Here is a 26,615-nt window from a genome sequence, read left to right as displayed (position 1 = left end):
TCATTTTTATTTGTATTTTTATTGTGAATGTCAAAATATTTTGTGTCTACAAACTAAAAGGAATGAAATTGCCAGAGAGGTGCTAAAATATAATCATGTAGTTGGAAGACCCTCCTCGACCATTATTTACAGAACAGGCCAGTAAGTCCGTACTTTGGAACTATGGAGGTTGGAAAGATTGTAACAAGGGAACTTACATAATTTACATAAAATATTGTTTACATAAATAAAATCTCATTTATCCGGGACAATCAAATGCTTGTGGAATAGAAGCTCCTCCATGATATAAACGGTGCCGTCAATCTCAGCTTTGTGCATTGTCCTTCATCATTTGGTACAGGTAATCCAGCATCTAGATATACAGAAACAAATGTTTAGTTCTGATGTTTAGTTTGGCAAAGACAAGCTGCTGGTATGAATCAAAGATATCCAACTATCACATTCACAAGATACACCAGACCATAACACAAGACAAACTAAAATACTATTCTGGCAAATGACACAGTTGATAATGACATGTAATCTCTATAACCAACGAGAACCTATTTCCTGTCTTATTGTTACCATCGTTTTTCATGGAACATAAATTACCAAAATACGTTTACCAATGTTTTTCCTTGGACTTCTTTTTTTTTTTATTTGGCACATGTCCAAAGAAGACCATTGTCTACTTTAGGTTGGACGGCCGACTTGGTAGGTTTGCACTTTTTCAAGGAACTGTACAAGGGCCAATTTAAACAGGAGCCAATTAACCTACCAGCATGTCTTTGGCGTGTGGGAGGAAACTGGAGTACCCAGAGGAAACCCACGCAGGAACAGGGTGAGCTGGCAAACTAATGTAGGTAGTGTCATGGTTGGGATTTGAACCAACAACCCTAGTAATGCTAGGTAGAAGTTCTCCTGTCCTCTGCAGACTTCCTATATTGATTGGTAAATGGTAAAGGAAGTTGGCGCTGCTGGTGACAGAGGTGTCACAGAAAACAGGAGATGTGTGTTTCAGAGACAACAAAAAATAATAAAAGAATAGAGCCAAGAAGCCAAACGACAGGATCCTGTGCAGGACGGCAGACCGGATGGTCTAGCTATATTCACCAATATGCTGAAAATGTAAAACTGGAATCCCCTGATATACAATGGAATAGCTGGTTGCTATATAGCCTGGTATGTATCACAACCAGCACTAAGTCACCAATACAGGCGTCCGTGGGAACTTGTTTGAGTTTATATTATAGTTCACTTTATTGCTTTGTCTGATTTCTCAGAGTTTTACGGACTAATGGGACTTGCAGTGTTAATACTTTGGCCACTGGCCTAAGAGGGGGTGCATACCTCCATATTGAGATAGTTTTTCTCATCTTTATTGTTTCTTATTTTGGTTTATTTTGTTCATTTGCTACACTTACACACTGCTCAGCAACTGCTCCATACCTATCAGGCTATTATAGTAACCAGCCAATCCATTGCATATCAGGCTCATTTGTGGTTCAGGCTCAATTGCCAATTTTTGCCACATTAATATATTGCATAGCAGTTACCTTTACATACCAGGCTATATAGCAACCAGCTATTCCATTGTATATCAGGGGATTCCAGTTTTACATTTTCAGCATATTGGTGGATATAGCTAGACCATCCGGTCTGCCGTCCTGCACAGGATCCTGTCGTTTGGCTTCTTGGCTCTATTCTTTTATTATTTTTTGCCTTTGTTCGAGTTATATACTTTATATCTGGAAACCAGCGGAGGCTGAGGGCCCAGAATTAAGTACAACCCCCTAGGTACACAGGGATACAACCCCTTATTATTAAATAGGGTATCTTTTTTTGCACCCAGACTTTCTTAGTAAGGGTGTATGGGGAGTCCACAACCATTGGACCTAGCCCCAATATAGATACCCGACACAGACATTCTTGTCTCTGAAACACACATCTCCTGTTTTCTGTGACACCTCTGTCACCAGCAGCGCCAACTTCCCTTACCATTTATCAATCATTTTTAGTCTCCTCACCGGGACTTCATAGGGAGGCAGCAGCTTACATCAGTGTGGATTACTGTGTGTTTTTGCAGACTTCCTATATTATCTCAAAGAGTTTGTTTAACCCTTCAAGTTCTTATCTTGGGAACTACAACTTAGTACCCATACTTTGGAGATAGATGTCATTGGGATTAATTGAGTAGTTTTGTAAAATGCTGTGTTTTCAGCTTACAGTAAATTACATTTCTGGCAGATGGACAGGTAATTTTCTGTACTTGTAGGGCAGGGGTCTCAAACTGGCAGCCCTCCAGCTGTTGCGAAACTACAAGTCCCATCATGCCTCTGCCTGTGGGAGTCATGCTTGTAACTGTCAGCCTTGCAATGCCTCGTGGGACTTGTAGTTTTGCAACAACTGGAGGGCCGCCAGTTTGAGACCCCTGTTGTAGGGTCTTTAAAACTAATGAACACATGTTTTTTTTCTGCTGCTACATAGACTGTAAAGTTGTAAAGTAATGGAAAAACTTGTGTTTGGTGGCCACTATCACCTGGACAGATTAAAAAAGTGGGAAATCCAAAATTTTCTAGCTGTCACCAGAGCAAGAGCCAAAGATAAAACAACCAATGGGTAAAGATGGTCTGGTGACAACTTACCAAGATGGGATTTCCCCTTATTTAAGGCAGATACTTATTCGTTTTCTGTTGCATCTCCAGGACAGCAAGTGTAGGTAAATCCCCCTAGTGCAGTGTTTCTCAATTCCAGTCCTCAGGCCCCCCCAACAGGTCAGGTTTTCAGGATTTCCATTATTTTGCACAGGTGATTTGATCAGTTTCACTGCCTTAGTAATTAGCACAGCCTTTTCATCTGAGGGAAATCCTGAAAACCTGACCTGTTGGGGGGGCCTGAGGACTGGAATTGAGAAACACTGCCCTAGTGGGACATGTAACCTGATGGAAATTGTAACCTGTCCCTACTCTATCCAAAATTGAAAAAATAAAAAGTTTTGGTTTTACAAATACAATTATTTAGACTGGGTCTGCCAGGGCAAAGGACTCCATTTGGGGAATCAGTAACGGTAAAGGTATAGTAGGTGATACAGTATGATGATAACTGTTCCCTGGTTTATCAGCATTTGCTACCAGAACCATTTTATTAAAGGGGCAAAAAAAAAAAAGGCCAAAGCCCATCCAGACATGGAGCCCACCAAAGACCTTACAAGTAACTCATTCCCCTGGTGCTCCAGAAACCCAGGAGCCTCCTAGGAGGTGACATAAACAGGACGACATACGTAATATTTGTTTGTTTGACCAATCAGATAATGGTTTTACAGATTTAAAGGAAATTTCTAATTACTTTACATAGAAAATAGAGGAAACGCGGAAGAGTGACAGCAGAAAAAGACCAAGTGATCCATCGAGTTGTCCCCATTTTTTTTTAATTTAATTTTTGCTTTACTTTTTGGTATAGATCTATTTATACAAAGCATGTTTGAATCTACTTACTGTTGACTGACTCACTACCTCTCCTGGAAGCTTATCAACTACTCCTGAAATTAGCTTTGAATTTTTCTCTCTCTAGTTTGAGGTCCCTGAGTTCTTGATATTAGCATCATAATAAAATACTGCCCTCCTTAACCTTACCCACACTCTTATTTTAAACAATTTAAAGATGTTGGATAGAATGGGGTCAAGACGGCCACCAGCATAGTGAGTTTTGGCCGATTCATCATGGACCAGCCAAAGTTCACATAGTGTATGGCCAATTTAACATGTCATTCTTCTCCCGTGGCGGCTGGTGCTCAACATTTTTGGGGGGGGGGGCGCAAACAAACTGAAAAAAAAAAACCACATCAATTGCTGCAACTGTGCCCATTAAATGCAGCCAATGGGCCCATCAAACGCCGCCAGTTTGTGCCCCCAAATGCAGCCAGTTTATCCCCCCAATTTCCACCAGTTTGTTCCCCCCAATTGCCACCAGTTTGTGCCCCCAATTGATACCAGTTTGTGCCCCCAAATGTAGCCAGTTTGTCCCCTAATTGCAGCCAGTTTGTGCCCCCAAATGCAGCCAGTTAATCCCCCCAATTTCCACCAGTTTGTTCCCCCCAATTGCCACCAGTTTGTGCCCCCAATTGCCACCAGTTTGTGCCCCCAAATGCAGCCAGTTTCCCCCCAGCCCAGCACTTACCTTGCTCGGGTCAGCCGTCCTATCCACGCTCCCTTGATGTCTTCTTCCGCCCTCGATGTCGCTTCAGCCAATCAGCTGACCAGTAACCAGACCCGGTGCACCTGATTGGCTGAGAGGCGGAGCAGTGTTAGGGAAGCGATTCCCTAACACAGCACTGTTTAACCAGGGAACGCACAGGCTGTGCGCCCTCTGGTTAACCATTTGGAAGCCGATTAGAGCCTGCAGGCTCTAATCGGGAAGCCTATTAGAGCATCTCGCTCTAATCAGGCACTTCCAAAACACGCCCACTGCTGTTATGCAGATGGCCGCCGCTCAACAGGAGGCCGGACATCTGAATAGTGGGCAGAAGCGGCAACAATACATAGCTTTATGTAATGCATGAAGCTATGTACTGTTGATTGATGGGTGCGGAGGAGAGAGGGGGCGGCGCTCCTGCGCCCACTATGGACACACTGACACTGATCTTCTCCCTGACCTCCCCCCTAGTGTAGAGGGGTGCTACACTGATCGTCAGTGCAAGGACCATGTTCTCTGCTGACCACCAGTTTAGCAGGGCATGCTTTCCACTGACCACCTGTATGGAATTGGGCCCATCTTCCAAAGGACCCCACCAATTGCACAAATAAGCAAGGTCTGATTAATATGTCAGACCCCCCACCCCTAAGCCAAAAAGGCAGCATCAATCCTATAAAACAAACGCCTGTGAAGGAAACCTTTTAAAATATATTTACATTCCTTTAATCTGCTTCCTGTAAGATCCTGGGAGCAGTAAGGAGTAGGCAAAGACGTGAATCCACATGTTTACTTTAAGGTATAAAAACTACCAACATCCAGGCACTACCAGCTTGTAATTGAGGGTATGTAGCCAAAGAAAGGAGTAAATAAAAGTCATTAACCCAACTGCTCTTTGTATTACTTTAAAGCATGTGTCAGCAACCTGTAGATCAGGTGACTGGTAGATCACGGTCTGGGCTTGCTGATCTGCCATCCCAGAGCATCAAACAGAGTGCAATGCAGAGGAAGTACTTGTAAAGTTGGAGCTGTAGTAGAGAGCAAGAGCCATATAAGCCAATGCCTCCTCTGTAGTTCCGGCTCCTGTCCCATGTGGAGTGATACCAACTGCACCTCTTATCCCGGCTAGAGGTCTCCAGAGTGGGCCCCAGCAGCAGGAAAGTAGAGATCTTCAGGTGAGAATGAAGCAATACACTGGGAACCATAGCATAGGACTGCTTTCACACTGATGTGCTGCGGTTTACCCACCGGCGGGTGCAGGGCAGTGTACCTGCAGCTTTCCTGTGCTTAGCCATAGACTTCTATAACATCCTGCAGGTGTGGTGCACTTTATGAAAGCACACCAAACCTCCTTAATGCATAAGTCTATTTTAAAGGAAAGTTGCAAATGCACTGCACCTGGTGCAGGTAAACCACAGCACATCAGTGTGAAAGCAGACTTATAGGGGGCTCAAAACAGTAAGGGTTCATTTAAGTTAATAAGGTCACTCTGCAAATGCTCGGCAACCTTGTGCAGTACAGCAAACAAGGAGTTAAATCAGGCAGTGTTGTGCTGCTTTCTCACCACCTGCTTTAACCCCTTGTACCCAGCAGAAGCATGCAGAGTGGCCCCATTGACTTAAATGACGACTGGCAAGCGGTAGAACCCACCAAAAGCAAAAGGGGGATTAAAGTGATAATAAAGGTTCGATTTTTTTTTATTTTAAACAACAAACATGTCATACTTACCTCCGCTGTGCAGCTCGTTTTGCACAGAGTGTCCCCAATCTACGTCTTCTGGGGTCCCTCGGCGGCTGTTTTGGCTCCTCCCTGCATCAGATAACCCCCTCTGGGAAGCGCTCTCCCAATGGGGTTACCTTGCGCGTGCACTCCCGAGTCCAGCATTTCCGTCCATACAGTGGCGTCTCCAGCTTTCATATTTAGGGGGGGCACATGGGGGGACAGGGACAAAAGTAGGGGGGCCAACTATAAAATGCAATTATATATATATATATATATATATATATATATATATATATATATATATCCTGGGGCCCTTCACTACGATCCCACTATGGGCCCTTTCACATGTTCTACAGTGAGCTCCCTTCCTACTATACTGGGGCCCCCCAGGGTGGCAGAAAACAAGAGATATATGTCACCAGCACACCAAGAAAATATAAGGGTCCAAAGCAGTGGGAGAACTATCATTGTTGCAAAGGTTGTCTTGCCACCGGGCCCTGGTGTTCTGCCACAGTGGGGATCCCCAGCTGTCCTGTCCCTGCTATTTACAGCGCTGGTCTGGCATCTGTCTCCTTGGCAGCGGCGGCAGTCTATTAGGACCTAGTGCTGGTGACATTATGGGTGCATGCAGGGGAAGGCTGGTACTATTGGTTATAGAGAGCTGAGCCCCCAGCTGGTCACCTAGCAGCAGTAATGCTGTATAACCTTCTCTGTTGACATGCTGATCGGCATGTGATCCAGGTGATGCTCCCAGTCAGATCTAATAAACACAGTATTTATTAGCATCAAGAGTACAACCACATAAATATAATCAACAGTATGATCAGCAGCCATGTGGGCTCTATGCCTGTAAAGTGTGGGCTTTGATCAATAAAATCACTGATATTTATGACTAGGATTTGACTAAGAGCATCACCTGGATTGCATCCCGATCAGCATGTCAGAGAAGGGTCCACTGCTGCTAAGCAACCTGCAGGGAGCTCAACTGTCTACAACCAATAGAGATGGGCTTGGGTGTGTTTGAAATCCCACATGCCCGATCCCGCCTGGAAGCCGACACTCCACAGTGCTAATCAATGTATGGGCTGCCTAAGAGCTAAGACCAGTCATAGACAGTTTAAATCTCAGCTGGTTCAGCAGAAACTGGCTGAGATTTGAACCATTAATGAGCAGATTCTCTTATAATTATCACTAGTGGTTGCTGTATAGTCACTAGTGATAATCACTGTTTGTCAGGAGAATATAATTGCTGGGAAGGAGGGATATTCCCCTGTCACCACTGTCTGTTGATGGGGGAATCATGCAAGTTTCTTTCCTGCAATCTGTGGATGCAGGAAAGAAATTTGCACCGTATATTATCTGCCTAACTGAAAGTAAAAGTAAATTGTGAATGTTTTGAAAGAACAGGAGAGGGGGAGGGAGACAGATGGGGGGGAGAGAAGGGATGGAGATAATGTAGTTCAGTGATTACAGTGTACTGCAGTCTGCAGTGCACACACTTAAACACGGTCCAGGCTAGAATATCTGGTTGTGTGAGCGCTCGCATTATGCAGTGTCGGCGAGCAGAGGGAGGGGGAGGAATCCCCCACAGAGCTGACTGGGGACGATCTCCCTCTCGGGGAGCAAAATACAAAAATTGCAAAAAAAATAATAATATTTTTTTTTGGGGGGGGGGGACATGGTGGGGCACAGCATGATGTTGGGGGGGTCAGGGCCCCCTCTGCCCCCCCCCTAAGGACGCCTCTGCGTCCATAGACACAAATGCCGGACTCTGCCCCGCCCCCCCGGCGCCCGCATCATTGGATTTGATTGATAGCAGTGCGAGCCAATGGCTGCGCTGCTATCAATCTATCCAATGAAGAGCCGAGATCCAGCTTGTTCTCGATACAGGACTTTCGAGGGCTCAGGTAAGTAAACCGGGGGGGCTGGGGGTCCTGTAATTATCGGATGTTTTTTCACCTTATATGCATAGGATGCATAAAGGTGAAAAAACAGAAAGGTTTACAACCCCTTTAATTCCATCTGCAGCATCTGTACACCTCTGGCTGCTTCCACAGCACCAAAAGGGGGTAGGGATTAGAAGGGTACACTCAACCGCAGGGTTTTATTACTTCCCAACTTTATGTGTGAATGAGCCTTAAGGGTGAAGCTGCGGAATGCAACTAAGGGCTTATTCACAACTGCAGCAGGCACTGCTGCTCCTCTTAAAAGGGATCCCAGTGTTTTTGACAGGTGCTTAGGAGGTGATATGTTGCCTCCTCACCACCTGATTTAAACCCATGATTGGCGTGCAATACATGTGATTGTGCCACAATAGCATGACAATTAGAGGTTTACATCAGGTGCGAGGAGGCGACACTGTGCCTGATGTTCTTTGATTTCTCCCATATTGTTCAGCTAGATCTCCACCTCTTTAATGTTGCCCACCCCTGCTTTAAAGTATAACTAAAGGCAAAACTTTTTTTAGTTTTAGGTAGAGTGGAGAGGGATTACAACACCTATTAGGTTTTTATTGCTGTCTGTGCCATCATTAGGGAGATTCACCCTCTCTCTTTGCCGTGTTTACCATTATCATTGAAAGTGAATGAAAAAAAACTCAAAGTTTGGGTTATCCCCAGAAAATAGATGAGGGGGGATGTCATGGACATGCAATAATGTCTGGCAGCTTACCTTCTCCTCATGTGTCCATTAGAGGCCTGACCCTCTTCTGGCTGCCTTTTTATCATTCCTTCCTGTATGGCCCCACCCCAGGCCATCCCAGGAAGTCTATATTAACTGTTGCACTGCAGGTCTGCTTTGCTGTTCAACCTTGTTGTTAGCTTAAGTTCCTGTCTGCAGTGTGCTACGTTTACCTTCCTGTGTACCGTTTTTGTCTCGTTCCTGACTTCTCCTGTTTGCCTGTGACCCTGACCTTTTGCCTGTCCCTCGGTTACCCTTGTCTGCCTGTTACCCTGACCTCGGCTTACTCATCACTATCGCGTGTCCTGGTTGCTGCTTCCCCTCTCTCCCTGCGGAGCGTGACCTAGGGTATCCCAGGGGTTGCGACCTGGATCCAGCTGCAGCGAAGGCCATCCTCACCACTAGAGGCTCTGGTGAACACAAAGCTGGGTCTTAGACTCCGCGCTCTGGGGAATCTTGGGCTCACGCTTCCTCTCTGATTGCAGCAGTCGGCTATAGGCTTTACTACCCTGTGGTGCATCCCTGACCCCAAAGGGGTGCACTTGTCACCTGGCCACAGGTGACCTGACAGGGGAATCTTTCAATGGGGATACTAGTTCTGGTGACCTGGGAATTCCCTTAATTTGAAGGGTTTTACACTCACTTCCTGTTAGGCTATGGGACAGGAAGTGAAAGAAAATCTCCGCAATGGGACACAGATGGCAAACAAAAAAAAAACTGACAGGGGTTATAACCAGTAGTGTATTTAGGTTTTGTGCTGCCCTAGGCCTGACTAAACTCGTGCACCCCCTAATTTAAAAATATGACCCACCCCTTTCTGTCATGGCCACACCCCTTGTTGTTTAAGGCCCACCTTGAGATTTTTGCGTGGGGACACTAGTTCTGAGGGCCTGGAGGGGGGGTAATGGATTCCCTTAATTTGCAGGGAATTCCTCTCACTTCCTGTTTGACTATGGGGCAGGAAGTGAAGGGAAATCTCTGCAATGGGACAGGTATGGTAAATAAACTGACAGGGGCTATAACCCTCCCTTCAAAATGAAAAAAACAAGTGTTGCCTATAGTTCTACTTAAGCACAAATTTCCAAAAATTTGATGGAGTGGACTAAGAAGATATAACCATGCCTATGATGCAGCAGAAAACATATAGTACAGTGAGGAAGGTTTGTGGTCCAGGATGATAGGACAGTCAAAATTAGAAGCAGCGCCCCCCACAGTTGCAGAATGCCGGCCGCTTGCATACTGGAAGGCGCTAGACTAATTTGCCTCTGAGCCTAGTCCACCCCATAAGACTGGCGTTACACTAACAGAGTAGCGCAAGCTGGCGGGGACGCTTTCCGTGCTGCCCCCCTGCAAAGTGCTTCCCTAGGCCTGGGCTTTGTTGGCCTAGGCCAGGATACAGCGTTGGTTATAACGCTCCCTTACTCTATCAAAAATTAAGTTTTTTTTTTGCCTATAGCTCTACTCTATAAGTCATATATACATAAAAACATTCACCTCTTTGTAGTTAACGTTGTCTTCAGAATCATAGCTCTTCCTGTTATAAGGGTTCACATCTCTCATTGGCTGGGAAATTCGGTTGTCACTTGACTCTATCATTCTCAATAAAGTAAGGAGTGCTTCTTTCCACTGAGCTCCATTCATTGGCTTATCCCCTTCCAAGTACCCAGTTGCTGAAGCCCTCTCCCCTCCATCATACAGATATGGATATTCTTCTATACTCTTTTTGCCCATTAAGTGCCCTGGATAAGAAAAAATAAGACATATACCAATAATTAATCTGTAAACATTTGATGATAACACCCTGAATTTATATGTTAGGTAATATAAAATATTTCATTCAACTGTAGTTCAGCTCTATTCCAATTGGATATTTCAGTTTGGCGTGGTTGCTAGAAAGGTGAAATGTAATGCTTCTAATGTCTTTCTGGGAGTTTCCCCACCCGAAGTTCAACCCAACTTCTGCACCATTACACAACCAAATGATGGCACCTCAGATAGCTTCCCTATAATGCAGAATAAAGAAATTATCATGGTACCTTGCCATAGGAGTCTCCAAGAGATGTAACAATTCATTAGGTCAGTCATCTAAATCTGGCCATACATTATACAATTTTCTTGTAAACTTTCCTTTAGCTTTACCAAAACCATATAATATGAGGTCAGACCTGTACACTTCCAATTGATATGCAATCAGGCAGGCCCTTGCACTACATAGTTGAAGGTAAAGCTAAAGGAAATTGAATAAGAAAATTGTATAATGTATGGCCAGCCTAAGTGCTGACTGGAATTGGGACTAAACTGAAAGCTCATTGCGCTATCCAGTTTCTGTACATTTCAGAAGACTTTGCTTAGCTGCACCCAATATACCAAAACATTGCGCTATCTATGTGTTGCTCAGACATATTTAATGTATATGGTCTGTTTGACAGTACAGTGGAACCTCGGATTACAAGCATAATCCGTTCCAGGAGAATGCTCGTAATCCAAAGTACTCGAATATCAAAAGGAGTTTCCCCATTGAAGTCAATGGAAACGAAAATAATTTGTTCCACATTGACTTCAATGGCATGCAATACCGCATGCGGCCAGAGGTGGGGAGGTGCCGGAGAGCCTCGGAAACGGCCGGAAAGGACCGCGGACAGCTCGGCTGACCTGGGCAAACCTTGGAAAGGCTCGGAAACTGAGTATTTCCGAGTCTTTCCAAACATTTCTGAACGGCTCTGAACGGCGCCATTCGGCTCCACCCAGCTCTGGCACCCCCCCACCTCAGGCTAAATGCGGTACTGCACACCACTTTGACCTGAATCCTGCTCGTTTTGCGAGACAACACAGATTCTCTAGGATTTTTAATAACACAGGCCCGGATTCACGTAGAGCCGCGTAAAATTGTGCAGGCGTAACGTATCTGATTTACGTTACGCCTCCGCAACTTACACCGGCAAGTGCTGTATTCTCAAAGCACTTGCTCCGTAAGTTGCGGCGGCGTAGCGTAAATCGGCCGGCGTAAGCCCTCCTAATTCAAATTTGGATCAGGGGGGCGTGTTTTATGTTAAACTACTGTAACCCGATGTGATTGACGTTTTTGCGGAACGGCGCATGCGCCGTCCGTGGAATTTCCCAGTGTGCATTGCTCCAAAGTACGCCGCAAGGACGTCATTGGTTTCGACGTGAGCGTAAATGACGTCCAGCCCCATTCACGGACGACTTATGCAAACGACGTAACTTTTTCAAATTTCGACGCTGGAACGACGGCCATACTTAACATTGGCTGCGCCTCATATAGCAGGGGCAACTTTACGCCGGGAAAAGCCTAACGTAAACGTCGTAACTTTACTGCGTTGGCCGCGCGTACGTTCGGGAATTCGCGTATCTAGCTAATTTGCATACTCAACGCGGAATTCGACGGAAGCGCCACCTAGCGGTCAAAAAAAAATGCAGTTAAGATCCGACGGCGTAAGAGACTTACGCCTGTCAGATCTAATGGATATCTATGCGTAACTGATTCTAAGAATCAGTCGCATAGATACGACGACGCAACGCAGAGATACAATGGCGTATCTGGAGATCGGCCGTCGTATCTCGGTTGTAAATCTGGGCCACAGTGTTCGTATTGCGAAATGCTCGTTAACCACGTTACTCACAATCCGAGGTTCCACTGTATTGCCATTGTTATATATATTATATATAATATTGTCTATTTCTAATGTGTCATGTATTATTCAGTAGTAAGCATAGTATAAATTAACAAGAAATAAAAAAGGTATAAAAACAGAACAGAAACAAGACAGAGGAAGAAAAGAAGAGAAGAGAGCCCTTCCCTATGCTTTAAAAAGTGAGGAACACTAGAAATAATTAAAAGAGAATGTGGTGGCATAGAACTTTACTTTCGCAAGTAATATTTGTGAGGTGGATTTTGAGGTATTGTTAGAAACCCTTTGAAGGTGGGGAAAAGTTAGGATATAGAAGGTAAAAAGCTCAGTGGCTGCTGGAAAGAAATTTTAAAATCTTTCATAGACTGTTGATAGAAGTGAGGAGGATATAAGATGATCAGTAAAGATCTATGACTGTACTCTTCGCTGGTTCTCATCCTACCTCTCCCACCACTCCTTCAATGTAACTTACAACTCTAGTTCCTCTCCTCTTCCTCTCTCTGCTGGGGTCCCACAAGGTTCTGTTGGACCTCTCCTTTTCTCAATCTACACCTCCTCCCTGGGTCAGTTGATAGCCTCCCATGGCTTTCAATATCATCTCTACTCTGACGACACCCAAATCTATCTCTCCACCCCCCCCCCCCCCCCCCAGCTCTCTCCATCTCTGTCTCCTCGCGCATAACCAACTTACTAGCTGACATATCAGTCTGGATGTCACATCACTTCCTCCAACTCAACCTATCCAAAACTGAGCTCATGATATTTCCTCCCCCAGGTGCCACTTCCCCTGATTTCTCTGTCAATATCAACGGCTCAACTATCAACTTGTCCCCCCACTCCAAGGTCCTAGGTGTAATCCTGGACTCCGAACGAACCTTTTGGCCCCACATCCTATCGCTATCCAAAATTTGCTTCCTCAACCCTCACAACATCTCCAAGATTCCTTCCGTAATGTCACCACAAAGCTTTTAATCCACTCCCTGGTCATCTCTCGCCTCGACTACTGCAACTCCCTCCTAATTGGCTTTACTCTAAATAGGCTATTCCCTACTTCAGTCCATCATGAACGCTGCTACCAGGCTCCTCCACCTCACAAACCGCTCAGCTACCCATCTCTGCCAATCCCTCTATTGGCTGCTACTCAACCAACAAATTAAATTCAAGATACTAACAATAACTTACAAAGCCATCCACAACCTGGCCCCCTGCTACATCACTAACCTAATCTCAAAATACCAACCTAATCGTTCTCTTCGCTCCTCCCAAGACCTCCCACTCTCTAACTCACGTGTCACCTCATCCCCTGCTCGCCTTCAGGACTTCTCCAGAGCCTCTCCCATCCTCTGGAATGCTCTACCCCAGTCCTTCCGACTTTCTCCTACTTTGTTCACTTTCAGACGATGCCTGAAAACTCATCTCTTCAGAGAAGCCTAATTGGCCCCCACCTAACATCTGTACATTTATTTTCTCCATCAGCACATCCCCCACAGTCAGGGCCAATCATAGGCAGGGTGCATAGGGTGCTTTGCACCCAGGCGCCTGCAGAGGTGGGGGCGCCAATGTGTATACACACACTAAAGTGCCTCAAAGAAGATACTTGCAGGAAATTTTTGGACGTCCAAAAAATGTTTTGGACGTCCTACCAGCGCTATTTTTAACGCTAAAGCGCATGAAAAAAACTCCAGTGTGAAAGGGGTCTGTCTAATGGACCATCTTCTGTAACTATTGTCTGTAGTCTCTGACCATCTCCTATATCATGTCTGCAGTTTCTGACCATCTCCTATATCATGTCTGCAGTCTCTGATGATCTCCTGTACCACGTCTGCAGTCTCTGACCATCTCCTGTACTATGTCTGCAGTCTCTGATCATCTTCTGTACCATGTCTGCAGTCTCTGACCATCTCCTGTACTATGTCTGCAGTCTCTGATCATCTTCTGTACTATGTCTGCAGTCTCTGATCATCTTCTGTACCATGTCTGCTGTCTCTGACAGTCTCCTGTATCATGTCTGCAGTCTCTGATCATCTCCTGTACTATGTCTGCAGTCTCTGACCATCTCCTGTATCATGTCTGTGATCAAATACCACCAAAAGAAAGCTCTATTTGTGGGGGAAAAAAGGACGCAAATTTTGTTTGGGTACAATGTTGAGTGACTACGCAATTGTCAGTTAAAGCGATGCAGTGCCAAATTGTAAAAAGTGCTCTGGTCAGGAAGGGGGTAAAATCTTCCGTGGCTGAAACGGTTAAAAAAAATATTCTGATCACTTTTATTGCTGTCACAAGGAATGTAAACATCTCCTGTGACAGTAATAGGCAGTGACAGGTACTCTTTATGGAGGGATCTACCCTCCACTACACTTAAAAGTATTCAAAACACCAAGATCAGCATTTTTGAATACTGATTTTTTTTTTAAATGATGCTGTTGGCTGCCAAGTAAACTGGAAGTGACGTTGTGACGTTGCTTCCGGGTTTCTACATCGGAGACCTGATCAAAATCCAGTCTGGCTTTGTTTGGGACTCTGTCCAGCCAGCCGATATGCCGGCTGGTGGATCTGGTCTCCCGGTGGGATGGGAGACACCGGGCAGAGTGGCGGAAGGGGAACATCCCGTCCCGCTCCTTGTAATAACAGCGGTTGCTTAGCTGCATTATTACAAGAATGCCGACCGTCGGCTCGAAAAAACAGTACTGGGGTGGTGCCTGTAGCTGCAGACATCACCCTGATACAACCACTTCAACAAAATGAACATGTACGTGATTTTGAATGAAGTGGAAATATTCTCAGTTAATCTTTCATTCAAATTCAATTCAAATTCAATTCATCTTTAAATAAAAAGTTTTCAATTCGTCTTAAATTCAGAAACCAGAAAAGAGACTGGCAGAAAGGGGCAGCAGGTCTGGGTGGTGGTAAATAAAATCTTGCTACCACCTTAATATTCATATTGGCATATAAAAAAAAAAGAGTGGCTTTAGGATAGCTGGTATAAACAGATTGGAAAAAAGTGGAGCTTTTCCTCAAAGCAAGTACCATTTGTTTTTTGCTTATATGATACCAATGAGCTCTGTTATTCTCTTAAAGTGGTTGTAAAACCTTAAAAAACAAAAACCTGCACGACAAAGGCAAAATGAGCTAGTACGCATAGCATACTAGTTCATTATGTATTACGTACCTTAGATCGAAGGCCCCGCAGCTGTCCTCGACCCCCCCCCCCCCCCCTCGTGCGGCCGCGGACATCTATCCCAGAGCTTACTTCTGGGTATCGCGGCTTCGGCGCTGTGATTGGCCGGAGCTGTGAAGACGTCACTCCCGTGCATGTGCACGGGAGCCGCCGGTAAAGGCACATCTAACTGAAGGAGCAGCATGACGTGTCATTGCTTCAGTGCGCATGTGCCAATCACTTTGGCACATGCAGACACAGGGGGATATTTCTTAAACCGTGCAGGTTTAGGAGATATCCAGGGTAGCTACAGGTAAGCCTTAATATAGGCTTACCTGTAGCGTAAAGTTATAAAAATTAGTTTACAACCACTTTACGTAAGTCTAACATCATTCCAACAAATCTGCATGTGATTCTTTGCAAAAAGAAGCTTCACCTCATTTACTAAGCTCTGCATTTGCATTTGCCTTCAGTAAATCAACCCACATTGATTTATGGTAAGTATCAGTGAGACTATGATAAACCTTATAATATTTAAAGGGGTTGTAAACCCTACTGTTTTTTCACCTTAATGCATCCTATGCCTTAAGGCCATAGGCGTGCGCAGGGGGTGTGCCTGGGCACACCCTAATCACCCCGTGTGGAGCAGATTCCCCCTGCTGATATTTCACCAAAGCCCCCCAACGGGACTCCTAAAAAAAGTTGTAAGGAAGAATAAAATAATTAAATTAATAAAAATGTATAAAAGTAAAAAACTACTACTGACCCGTCCACTGCCCTAATGACACCAACCTCTGCCCCACTAACACCATCCATATTTTAATATGTTTGGGTGCACACCCTAATGCAATAGGCTGCGCACATCTATGATTAAGGTGAAAAAACTTCTGTCAGTCAGTGGCCCCCCGTTTTACTTACCTGAGCCCTGGAATGTCCCACGCTAAGGGCGCACAGTCTCTCTGCCCGGGGTTCTCGGCTCTTCATTGGATAGATTGATAGCAGCGCAGTCATTGGCTCCCGCTGCTGTCAATCAAATCCAATGACGCGGCCGCCGAGGGGCGGGGCCGAGTCCTGCATTCGGTGGCTAAGGTAAACCCCATTGGGAGAGCGATTCTCCTAGGGGGTTATCTAATGCGAGGAGGAGCCGCGAAAGCCGCTGAGGGACCCCAGAGGACGATCGAACCTTTAGTATCACTTTAATTCCATCATATGTTGCCCCATCATGAGTATTACTTAAAATATAAAAACTAGGTACTACTAGGTAAACATACACATATAAATATATATATATATATATATATATATATATATATATATATATATATATATATATATATATATATATATATATTCAGAGTCTCCTTTCTTCTAACATTATACTTTTAAAAGTAAAGGTAATTACTGATTTAAAAACTGAAAACAGAATCCTACTTGTTTAAAATCTACTGGTAAAAACACCCAGCCTGAAGTAACTGGATGCAGGGGACATAATGATTTTGCACACAGCTGATTTGTGATAATAAATCCCAATGAGCTTCTATTAGCCTACTATATGATTGCTACAGAGCTTGAAATAAACACCACATCTATCCACTCAAGTGCAGTTATTTAGCTAGATTCAGAGAGAGTTACGCCGGCGTATCAGTAACTCTGAATCTGCGCCATCGTAACATTAAGCGTATGCTCAAACTGAGATACGCTTAAATGTTGCTAAGATACGACCGGCGTAGGTCTCTTATGCCGTCGTATCTTAGCTGCCTATTTCCGCCGGCCGCTAGGGGCGTGTACGCTGATTTACGCCTAGAATGCGTAAATCAGCGAGATACGCCTATTCACGATTGTACGCTTGCCCGTCGCAGTTAAGATACGCCGTTTACGTAAGGCGTTTTCAGGCCTAAAGTTATTCCACCAAAAAGATGGCGCAGCCAATGTTAAGTATGGACGTCGTACCCGCGTCAAATTTTTAATTTTTTACGTCGTTTGCGTAAGTCGTCCGTGAATGGGGCTGGGCGTAATTTACGTTCACGTTGAAACCAATAAGTCTTTGCGGCGTAATTTGGAGCGTGCGCACTGGAATATGTCAATCACGTCGTGTCACGATTCATGAGCATAAAACACGCCCACCTCTTCACAATTTGAATTAGGTGTGCTTAGGCCGGAACATTTATGCTACGCCGCCGTAACTTAGGACGCAAGTGCTTTGTGAATACAGCACTTGCCTCTCTAACTTACGGCGGCCTAGCGTATATGCGATACGCTACGCCTGCCTAACTTTAGGCTCAACTACCTGAATCCAGCTAATTGTATATACGTTGCTACATATTCTGAATTGGTTTATATACTATTACATATTATCCCTTATATTATAGGACAGTTTTATTAGATACTGCGCTTATTTCAAAGTACCAGTAGCTATTTTAATATATGTTTTAAAAGTCAGAAAATCACATGCAATAATGCCCAGTGTAGCTATGCATGTTTTTGGCTTACATCTGACATTAAAAACATGGGGGTAGAATCACGTAGCTGCGCTTCCTCTTACGGCGGCGCAGCCAATCATTTTTACGCTACGTCTGCGTAACTTACAGGAGCAAGTGCAGTATTCACAAAGCACTCGCTCCGTAAGTTGCGGCGGCGTATTGTAAATGGGGCCGACGTAAGTGCGCGTAATTCAAATGTGGAAGGGTGGCGTGTTTTATGTAAATGTATGATGACCTGACGTGATGCGCCGTCCGTGTACATATCCCAGTGTGCATTGCTTCCAAGTACGGCGCAACGACGTATTGGTTTCGACGTAAACGTAAATTACGTCCAGCCCTATTCGCGAACGACTTACGCAAACGATGTAAAAAATTCAAATTTCGAAGCGGGAACGACGTCCATACTTAACATTAGCTGCGCCTCCTAATAGCAGGAACAACCTTACGCTGAAAAAGCCTAACGTAAACGACGTAAATAAATTGCGCCGGGCGTACGTACGTTTGTGAATCGCCGTATCTAGGTAATTAGCATATTCTACGCCGACAACAGCGGAAGCGCCCCTAGCGACCAGCGTCAGAATGCACCCTAAGATACGACGGCGTAAGAGACTTATGCCAGTCGTATCTTAGGCTAATGTCGGCGTATGTAGCTTTCTGAATACAGAAAGTAGATAAGCCGGCGCAGATTTGAATTTACGCGGCGTATCTATGGACACGCCGGCGTAAATTCTCTCTGAATCTACCCCACTATCTTGTTTTATTTTATCAATGTGGAAATTTACTAAAATTGGTGTGGTGCAGCTGTGAATAATAACCAATCAGCTTCCAGGTTTTATTGTCAAAGCTTAATTGAACAAGCTAAAGTTACAAGCTGATTGGTTACTATGCACTGCTTGCACCAGTGAACCAGTTTAAGTAAATCTACGTATTCGTTAGAATATGTACTACTTTTTCGACGATTTTTTAGTTTCATTTCTATTTTAAATATGTTCGGGTGAATTCAAACTATTTACTTTCACATGAGAGAATTCCAAAGGCAATGTTGAAAAGTGAGATATCTATGCCGACATTTCTGGTATTATTTTTCTTTCTGTATTGTGGGGTTTCCAGTTGTTTTGTGTTGTATTTTTGTTTCTTGTTTTTTTAACAATTTGTTTATTTATTTTTTTGCATTAACTTGTTAAGCTTATGATGATTTTAGCGAGTAAAGGAAGTACTGACCTCACCATGTTTCAATTTCCACCCAATATTTACTAGACTAAGAATTACTATTTGTAACATTTGTTTTTATTTTATATTACTTTATATCAGTGTGTGAGGTGTTATGTAAATATACGAGAAGCATTAAAACTCAATGTTCTTCTGTATTAATTGGTGTATTACTAAGTATCCAGTAGAAATCAGAGCGCATCTATCCTTGCAATATATCAATACAACAACTACAAGGTAATCAGCAATAACCGGAATATCAAGCGGTTAATAATAATGAAAAAATAAATAAATAATCAATAAATAAATGAATAAATATTAATGATGAAGGGGACCCGTTAAAAAGCTTTACGAACTTTACAGATCAGTCTGATTGGGAATCTCCAGGTATATATGTATGTCTGAAACAGGAATGTAAGTATTGCAATTGTTTAAAAAAAGAAATCTGAATGCAATTGCTTCATAAGAACCTTCAATGTCATCGTATTCCCTCCTATACAATCTATAGGAAAGGCAGCGATAATATAGTATATAATACACTGCAGAGCACAGCTGCACAATCCCAGGATGGGACTAGGAAAGTCTTCCACAGTCTGCATTGCTGAGCATAATATATTATTTATCATCCTTTGGTGTAATTGCTTATGCCCTGAAAATGTTTGCCTTTGCCTCATTCTGCCAGCTGAATTCCATTTCATTTGGAAGTTTCATTTGCAATTATACCGATTTCATAATGTGTACAGGAACTATGCAATAAAATTATCACTGTGATATTTCCCCTCCCCCCCTTTTTTTTTTTAATAGTGATTTTTGATTATTCTGCTCAGGGTATCGGTTGCCAATGTACAAAAAATATACTAGTGCTGTTATATTATGCCATTGTAAAGTAAGAATCCACTAAGTGGTTTTCACAATCGATATATTAATAAACATAATTAATAAATATATTAATAAATATAAATATAATACATAAATAATAAATGTATATTATTAGTATTGGCAGGGCAGGCATATTACTTATGGAGAGCTTATAGGTTCTGTACAGGGTGTGAATAGAGCATGTATTTCATGAATTGCTGGTTAGTTGGATTGCAGCCTTTCCTTCCTTTTCTGAAAGGTCTAGCACTTCCTCCGACTTACAAAATAATATAATATTATAAAGGTGCAATATTATCCTTCTTCTTATTATTATTATTATATTAATATATTATATATAATTATATATATATATATATATATATATATATATATATATATATATATATATATATATATATATATATATATATATATATATGTGTGTGTGTGTGTGTGTGTGTGTGTGTGTGTATATATATATATTATATATAATATATAATTATATAATATAAATATTATATAATATATTATTATACCATGAATTATACCATGAATACTAATAATAACAACAATAATAATGCTAACAACAACAATAATATAAATTAGTATTACTATTATTATTTGCATTATTATGATTATTATTATAAAGAAGAAGAAGAATGAATTTCACCCCTAAATATCTCGCAAATCACAGGCTTGCTTATATCCTTCCATGGATTCCCAGGCGAATGTGGCCAATACAAAGCTAGATTATGATATTGTGATCTCCATGTCCCAGAATATAAGCAAATAGTTTGGGAGCCCAACATTATTTTTTGGCATTGTAGAAGCTGGAAGACATCATTGTCGGGAAGCCTTGTCATCGGAGACTTTAAGTAATTAAAAACGAAAAAAAACCTTATGGCCAAACAACAAAAAAAAATAAAAAAAAAATAATGAAATTGTCCTTACAGAAGGTTAAAATTTTGCAAAAAAAATAAAATAATGTTTTTCTGTAAATCTAGTAAACGTTTAATACAGTCCTGTCCGATAGAAATAGTATGATGGGTGTCAGGTTAATCGTTGATTATTAATATCTAGTTTTATTTGAACATAACCTAGCAGGCTAATAAATATAGATAATGAGGAATATTATTTGTCATAAACTATGGGGCAGATCCACATAGAAATAGATGGGCGCAGCGTATGTGAGATACGCTACGCCACTGTAACTTACTTTTGGCCGGTTCGAATCCCCAAAGAATTTGCGCCGTAAGTTATGGCGGCGTAGTCTATCTCTGGCGGCGGAATTCAAATTGGCGATTAGGGGGCGTGTTTCATTTAAATGAAGCGCGTCCCCGCGCCGAATGAACTGCGCATGCTCCGTTTCAAAATTTCCCGCCGTGCATTGCGCTAAATGACGTCGCAACAACGTCATTTTTTTTTAACTTTGACATGAATTACGTCCATCCCGATTCACGGACGACTTACGCAAAAAAAAAAATCAAAATAAACGCGGGAACGGCGGCCATACTTAACATGGCAGGTCTAACTATACGCGACGAAATACCAGCTTTAACTATACGCCTGAAAAAGCCGACTAGAGACGCCGTAAAAAAATGCGCCGGCCGCTCGCACGTTTGTGGATCGTCGGAAATAGCTAATTTGCATACCCGACACGGGAAAAAACATGAACGCCACCCAGCGGACGCCGAAGTATTGCATCTCAGATCCGAAGGCGTACGAAGACGTACAGCTGTCGGATCTAACCCAGATGCCGTCGTATCTTCGTTTGAGGATTCAAACCAAAGATACGACGCGGGTAATTTGAAAGTACGCCGGCGTATCAGTAGATACGCCGGCGTACTCGCTCTTTGGATCTGCCCCTATATTTTTACATGGCAGTGCACGTTTTAGAGCAGTGCAGTATCCTGTTTTCTATTTAGTCCCATTTATTTAAATAATAAATAAAGAAATAACCCAATAGTATGTGCTTTGTAATTACCATAATACCAAAAAACGAACTGAACACGTTTTAGAAAAAACAGCCAATTACAATAATGTGCTGCAAGTACTCTACATCATACTTGACCTCCAGTGTAAAGGTGCAGAGTATAGAATGATCTCCAGTGTAAAGGTGCAGATTATGGAATAACCTCCAGTGTAAAGGTGCAGAGTATGGAATAACCTCCAGTGTAAAGGTGCAGAGTATAGAATGATCTCCAGTGTAAAGGTGCAGAGTATGGAATAACCTCCAGTGTAAAGGTGCAGAGTATAGAATGATCTCCAGTGTAAAGGTGCAGAGTATAGAATGATCTCCAGTGTAAAGGTGCAGAGTATAGAATGATCTCCAGTGTAAAGGTGCAGAGTATAGAATTACCTCCAGTGTATAGATGCAGAGTATAGAATGACATCCAGTGTAATGGTGCAGAGTATAGAATAACCTCCAGTGTATAGATGCAGAGTATAGAATGACATCCAGTGTAAAGGTGCAGAGTATAGAATGACCTCCAGTGTATAGATGCAGAATATAGAATGCCCTCCAGTGTAAAGGTACAGAGTATAGAATAACCTCCAGTGTATAGATGCAGAGTATAGAATGACATCCAGTGTAAAGGTGCAGAGTATAGAATGACCTCCAGTGTATAGATGCAGAATATAGAATGCCCTCCAGTGTAAAGGTGCAGAGTATAGAATGACCTCCAGTGTAAAGGTGCAGAGTATAGAATGACCTCCAGTGTAAAGGTGCAGAGTAAAGGTACAGAGTATAGAATGACCTCCACTGTAAAGGTACAGAGTATAGAATGACCTCCAGTGTAAAGGTACAGAGTATATAATGACCTCCAGTGTAAAGGTGCAGAGTATAGAATGACCTCCACTGTAAAGGTACAGAGTATAGAATGACCTCCAGTGTAAAGGTGCAGAGTATGGAATAACCTCCAGTGTAAAGGTGCAGAGTATAGAATGACCTCCAGTGTAAAGGTGCAGAGTATAGAATGACCTCCAGTGTAAAGGTGCAGAGTATGGAATAACCTCCAGTGTAAAGGTGCAGAGTATAGAATGACCTCAGTGTAAAGGTGCAGAGTATAGAATAACCTCCAGTGTAAAGGTACAGAGTATATAATGACCTCCAGTGTAAAGGTGCAGAGTATAGAATGACCTCCACTGTAAAGGTACAGAGTATAGAATGACCTCCAGTGTAAAGGTGCAGAGTATGGAATAACCTCCAGTGTAAAGGTGCAGAGTATAGAATAACCTCCAGTGTAAAGGTGCAGAGTATGGAATGACCTCCAGTGTAAAGGTGCAGAGTATAGAATGACCTCCAGTGTAAAGGTGCAGAGTATAGAATGACCTCCAGTGTAAAGGTGCAGAGTATAGAATGACCTCCAGTGTAAAGGTGCAGAGTAAAGAATGACCTCCAGTATAAAGGTGCAGAGTAGGAAGCCACTCTATACAGCAAGGTCACCAGCTAAACAACTGACAGACATAATAGTCAATTAGGCGTGCTAAAAAGCAAGCAAAGAGCAACATAAATAAATAAAAATTCTCATGGAACTGTGTCTTCTCTAACTGGAACATACTCATTTTACTAGTCACCGTGTTAGCAATGTATCTAATTCTAAAATGGAGCTTATAGGGATTCTGCATAATAAATATTTACTACTACTAAAATAATAGGTGGGAACACAGGAGACGGTCTAAGAATGTAATTTTCAATGTGGTCTAAGGATGGCCATACAGTCTCTGTATAATCTGCTTTATGGTGGCCATTCATGTAACAATCTGATCAAATGATTCTTTACAGAATCACATTAATAAAATATCAAAAAGATGCATTGGGGTTTATTTACTAAAACTGAGTGCAAAATCTGGTGCAACTCCAACCAATCAGCTTCTAGGTTTAATTGCCAAAGTTTAACTGGACAAGCTGAAGTTAGAAGCTGATTGGCTACCATGCACAGCTGCACCAGATTCTGAGTGCACCAGTTTTAGCAAATCGACCCCATACCTCTACTGTCATTCATCAATTTCAAACAAAATGGATTGATTCAAAATTATGGTGATCAATCTCAATAGGTCTAGTACATTGTGCCTGCTTTGCTTTCCATTTCCAGGGACAAAACCCAGGACTGTCCCTGAACATCTGGGAAAGCTAGTCACTAAGACTTACTATATGCTATGCAATCAAAATGTAAAATTTTTAGACCTACCATAAATTATGTAGTGCAAGGGCCTTCCTGATATGATAATAATAGAATTGGTTGTTCATGCTTGTCTTTATATGATATAATTTTAGTAACTCTTAGGGCTTGTTCACATTTTACGACTGAGAGTCGGTAAAAGTAGGCGGTTGAGCCACAGTTTCTCTCCCCATTGACCATTCCCTTTAAAATCAACACAGCAGCTAAAAGAGGTTGCTACCCCTTGTAACATTTAGTAGACAATACTGCTGCTGAATATGACCCATTGAAGTGAATAGGTCCGTACTACAACTGTGTGCAATGAACATGGTTGGAGTGTGGTGGTGCTAGCTTTTAAGGGTTAAAACATGTGGGGCAGATCCACAAAGATCTGCCCCGGCGCATCGTATATGAGATACGCTACGCCGCCGTACCTTACCTGACTTTATTTCGAATCCAGAAAGATTTTGCGCCGTAAGTTACGGCGGCGTAGTGTATCTCAAGCGGCATAACGGCGCGGAATTCAAATCGGCGATTAGGGGGCAATTTTCATTTAAATGAAGCGCGTCCCCGCGCCGAATAAACTGCGCATGCGCCGTCCCTAAATTTCCCGCCGTGCTTTGCGCTAAATGACGTCGCAAGGACGTAATTTTTTTTAACATAGACGTGAATTACGTCCATCCCAAATCACGGACGACTTACGGAAAAAAAAAAAAAAATTCTAATTAAACGCGGGAACGACGGCCATACTTAACATGGCAAGTCTAACTGTACACAACGAAATACCAGCTTTAACTATACGCCGGAAAAAGCCGACTAGAGACGACGTAAAGGAATGCGCCGGCCGCTCGTACGTTCGTGGATCGTCGGAAATAGCTAATTTGCATACCCGACATGGAAAACGACGTGAACACCACCCAGCGGACGCCGAAGTATTGCATCTTAGATCTGAAGGCGTACGAAGACGTACACCTGTCGGATCTAACCCAGAAGCCGTCGTATCTTGTTTTGAGGAAATTTGAAAGTATGCCGGCGTATCAGTAGATACACTGGCGTACTCGCTCTGTGGATGTGCCCCATAATTTCCCTGCTGTCTGTCAGCCACCCTCTGAAAAGCAATCAATCTTGGATCCCTTTTTCGGAAGGGGTGGCAAGAGCTGCAAACGAGCCCTCAAGGAGATTCTACAGAGATTGTACTAACAGATTGTATAGTGTATGGCCAGCTTAAGGCAGCGGAAAAAGGCAGCCTATGACACAGCTGTCTAGAAGTAGTTAGTCTCACTCAACTGAACTTGTTCTGTAATCAGCACTGAACAAGTCCAGTTGAATGTGACTTACCACTACTGGATATACCATGACCTGAATAAATGAAAAACTTTACAGACAGCCACAAAAACCTTTATCAAAGAGCCCTTAAAAAAAGAAGGAATAACACTTACCTACAGCCCAGTGGCTACCCCTGGGGGACATTTTGGAGAGAGTGGCTGGGTCAGGATGCTGTTGGGAAGGAGCAGCCTCTGAATGGACCTTGAAGAGGATGAGAGTGCAGAGGATGAGAGAGAATAGGGTGCGATATCTCCAGAAGACCAGAACTCTTTCCATCATGGAACTCTATGGGAGGGGAGCTGTCCAAGGTGCTGAACTGGAGAGCTGGCACTGGGTGCTGTCTATGGTGCTGAAGATGAGAGCTGATCTGTCTATGGTGCTGAAGATGAGAGCTGATCTGTCTATGGTGCTGAAGATGAGAGGTGAGCTGTCTATGGTGCTGAAGATGAGAGGTGAGCTGTCTATGGTGCTGAAGATGAGAGCTGAGCTGTCTATGGTGCTGAAGATGAGAGCTGAGCTGTCTATGGTGCTGAAGATGAGAGCTGATCTGTCTATGGTGCTGAAGATGAGAGCTGAGCTGTCTATGGTGCTGAAGAAGATGTGTGCAAGCGTTGTCAGTGGTCTTTGGGAGGTTAGACTGGGAGTGTGGGCAGCTTTCTTCCTCCCTGGATCCTGTGCAACTCTACTATCTCCTCCTTTACCAGCAGCATTTATAAGTGAAGGAGGGATGTCTGTTGTCAGAATTCATCAGACTGGCACCTCCTCCACAAGTACCTTCCTGACCTGACCTAGCCATTGACCTGGTATCCACCAACACTCTGTCTGAGTCATGTATGCCAATATCACCTACAGTTCTTGTCAATCAAATCTCATTGCTATTTGTTTCCAGTAATAAATCTTCCTCTGCTGCTTCTTTCCTGTTACAGTGTGTTAATTCTCACACCTTTCACCAAATCTTCATCACCAGTGTTTGCGCAGCGTGCGTAAAATCAGCTCGACAGTGAATGGATGGGGCGACAGTTGACAAGTGACACTATAGATACATGACATTTTATAATTAAATTAGTCCAGCTGACTCGCAAGACTCCCATATAGCGTGTAGCGAGTTCTTATCTCTACGCACATTCTTCATTCTGCTTATTGCCAGAGCCAAATGTCAGGTATGTCAATATTTCTACAATGTAATATTGCTTTTGTAGAGCACTCT

At 43.1% G+C, this 26,615-nt stretch overlaps 1 protein-coding gene across 1 annotated transcript; it reads right to left on the bottom strand.

Moving 5' to 3' along the window:
• On the bottom strand, window positions 1–26,108 carry LOC120927270 (gastrin releasing peptide). The gene is made up of 3 exons (XM_040337829.1): window positions 25,522–26,108; window positions 10,063–10,307; window positions 1–352 (listed from the first exon to the last, which is right to left on the bottom strand). The coding sequence occupies exons 1-3, from the start codon at window positions 25,685–25,687 to the stop codon at window positions 305–307; spliced, it is 459 nt and encodes a 152-aa protein (XP_040193763.1). The 5' UTR covers window positions 25,688–26,108; the 3' UTR covers window positions 1–304.
• Window positions 26,109–26,615: the final 507 nt, after the last annotated feature.

Source organism: Rana temporaria, chromosome 1, assembly GCF_905171775.1.
Source record: "Rana temporaria chromosome 1, aRanTem1.1, whole genome shotgun sequence".
In the NCBI taxonomy this organism is placed as follows: Eukaryota; Metazoa; Chordata; class Amphibia; order Anura; family Ranidae; genus Rana; species Rana temporaria.
This window is presented reverse-complemented; position numbering and strand designations above follow the sequence as displayed.

Bases quoted from the DNA above. Each gene is read 5' to 3' on its own strand.
- LOC120927270 (XM_040337829.1), bottom strand. From the start codon at position 25,687: ATGATGGAAAGAGTTCTGGTCTTCTGGAGATATCGCACCCTATTCTCT. The intron at 10,308-25,521 runs GTAAGTGTTATT...TTTCTTATCCAG, and splicing joins GGGTAGCCACTGGGCTGTAG to GGCACTTAATGGGCAAAAAG. The intron at 353-10,062 runs GTGAATGTTTTT...CTGTATATCTAG, and splicing joins ACAACGTTAACTACAAAGAG to ATGCTGGATTACCTGTACCA.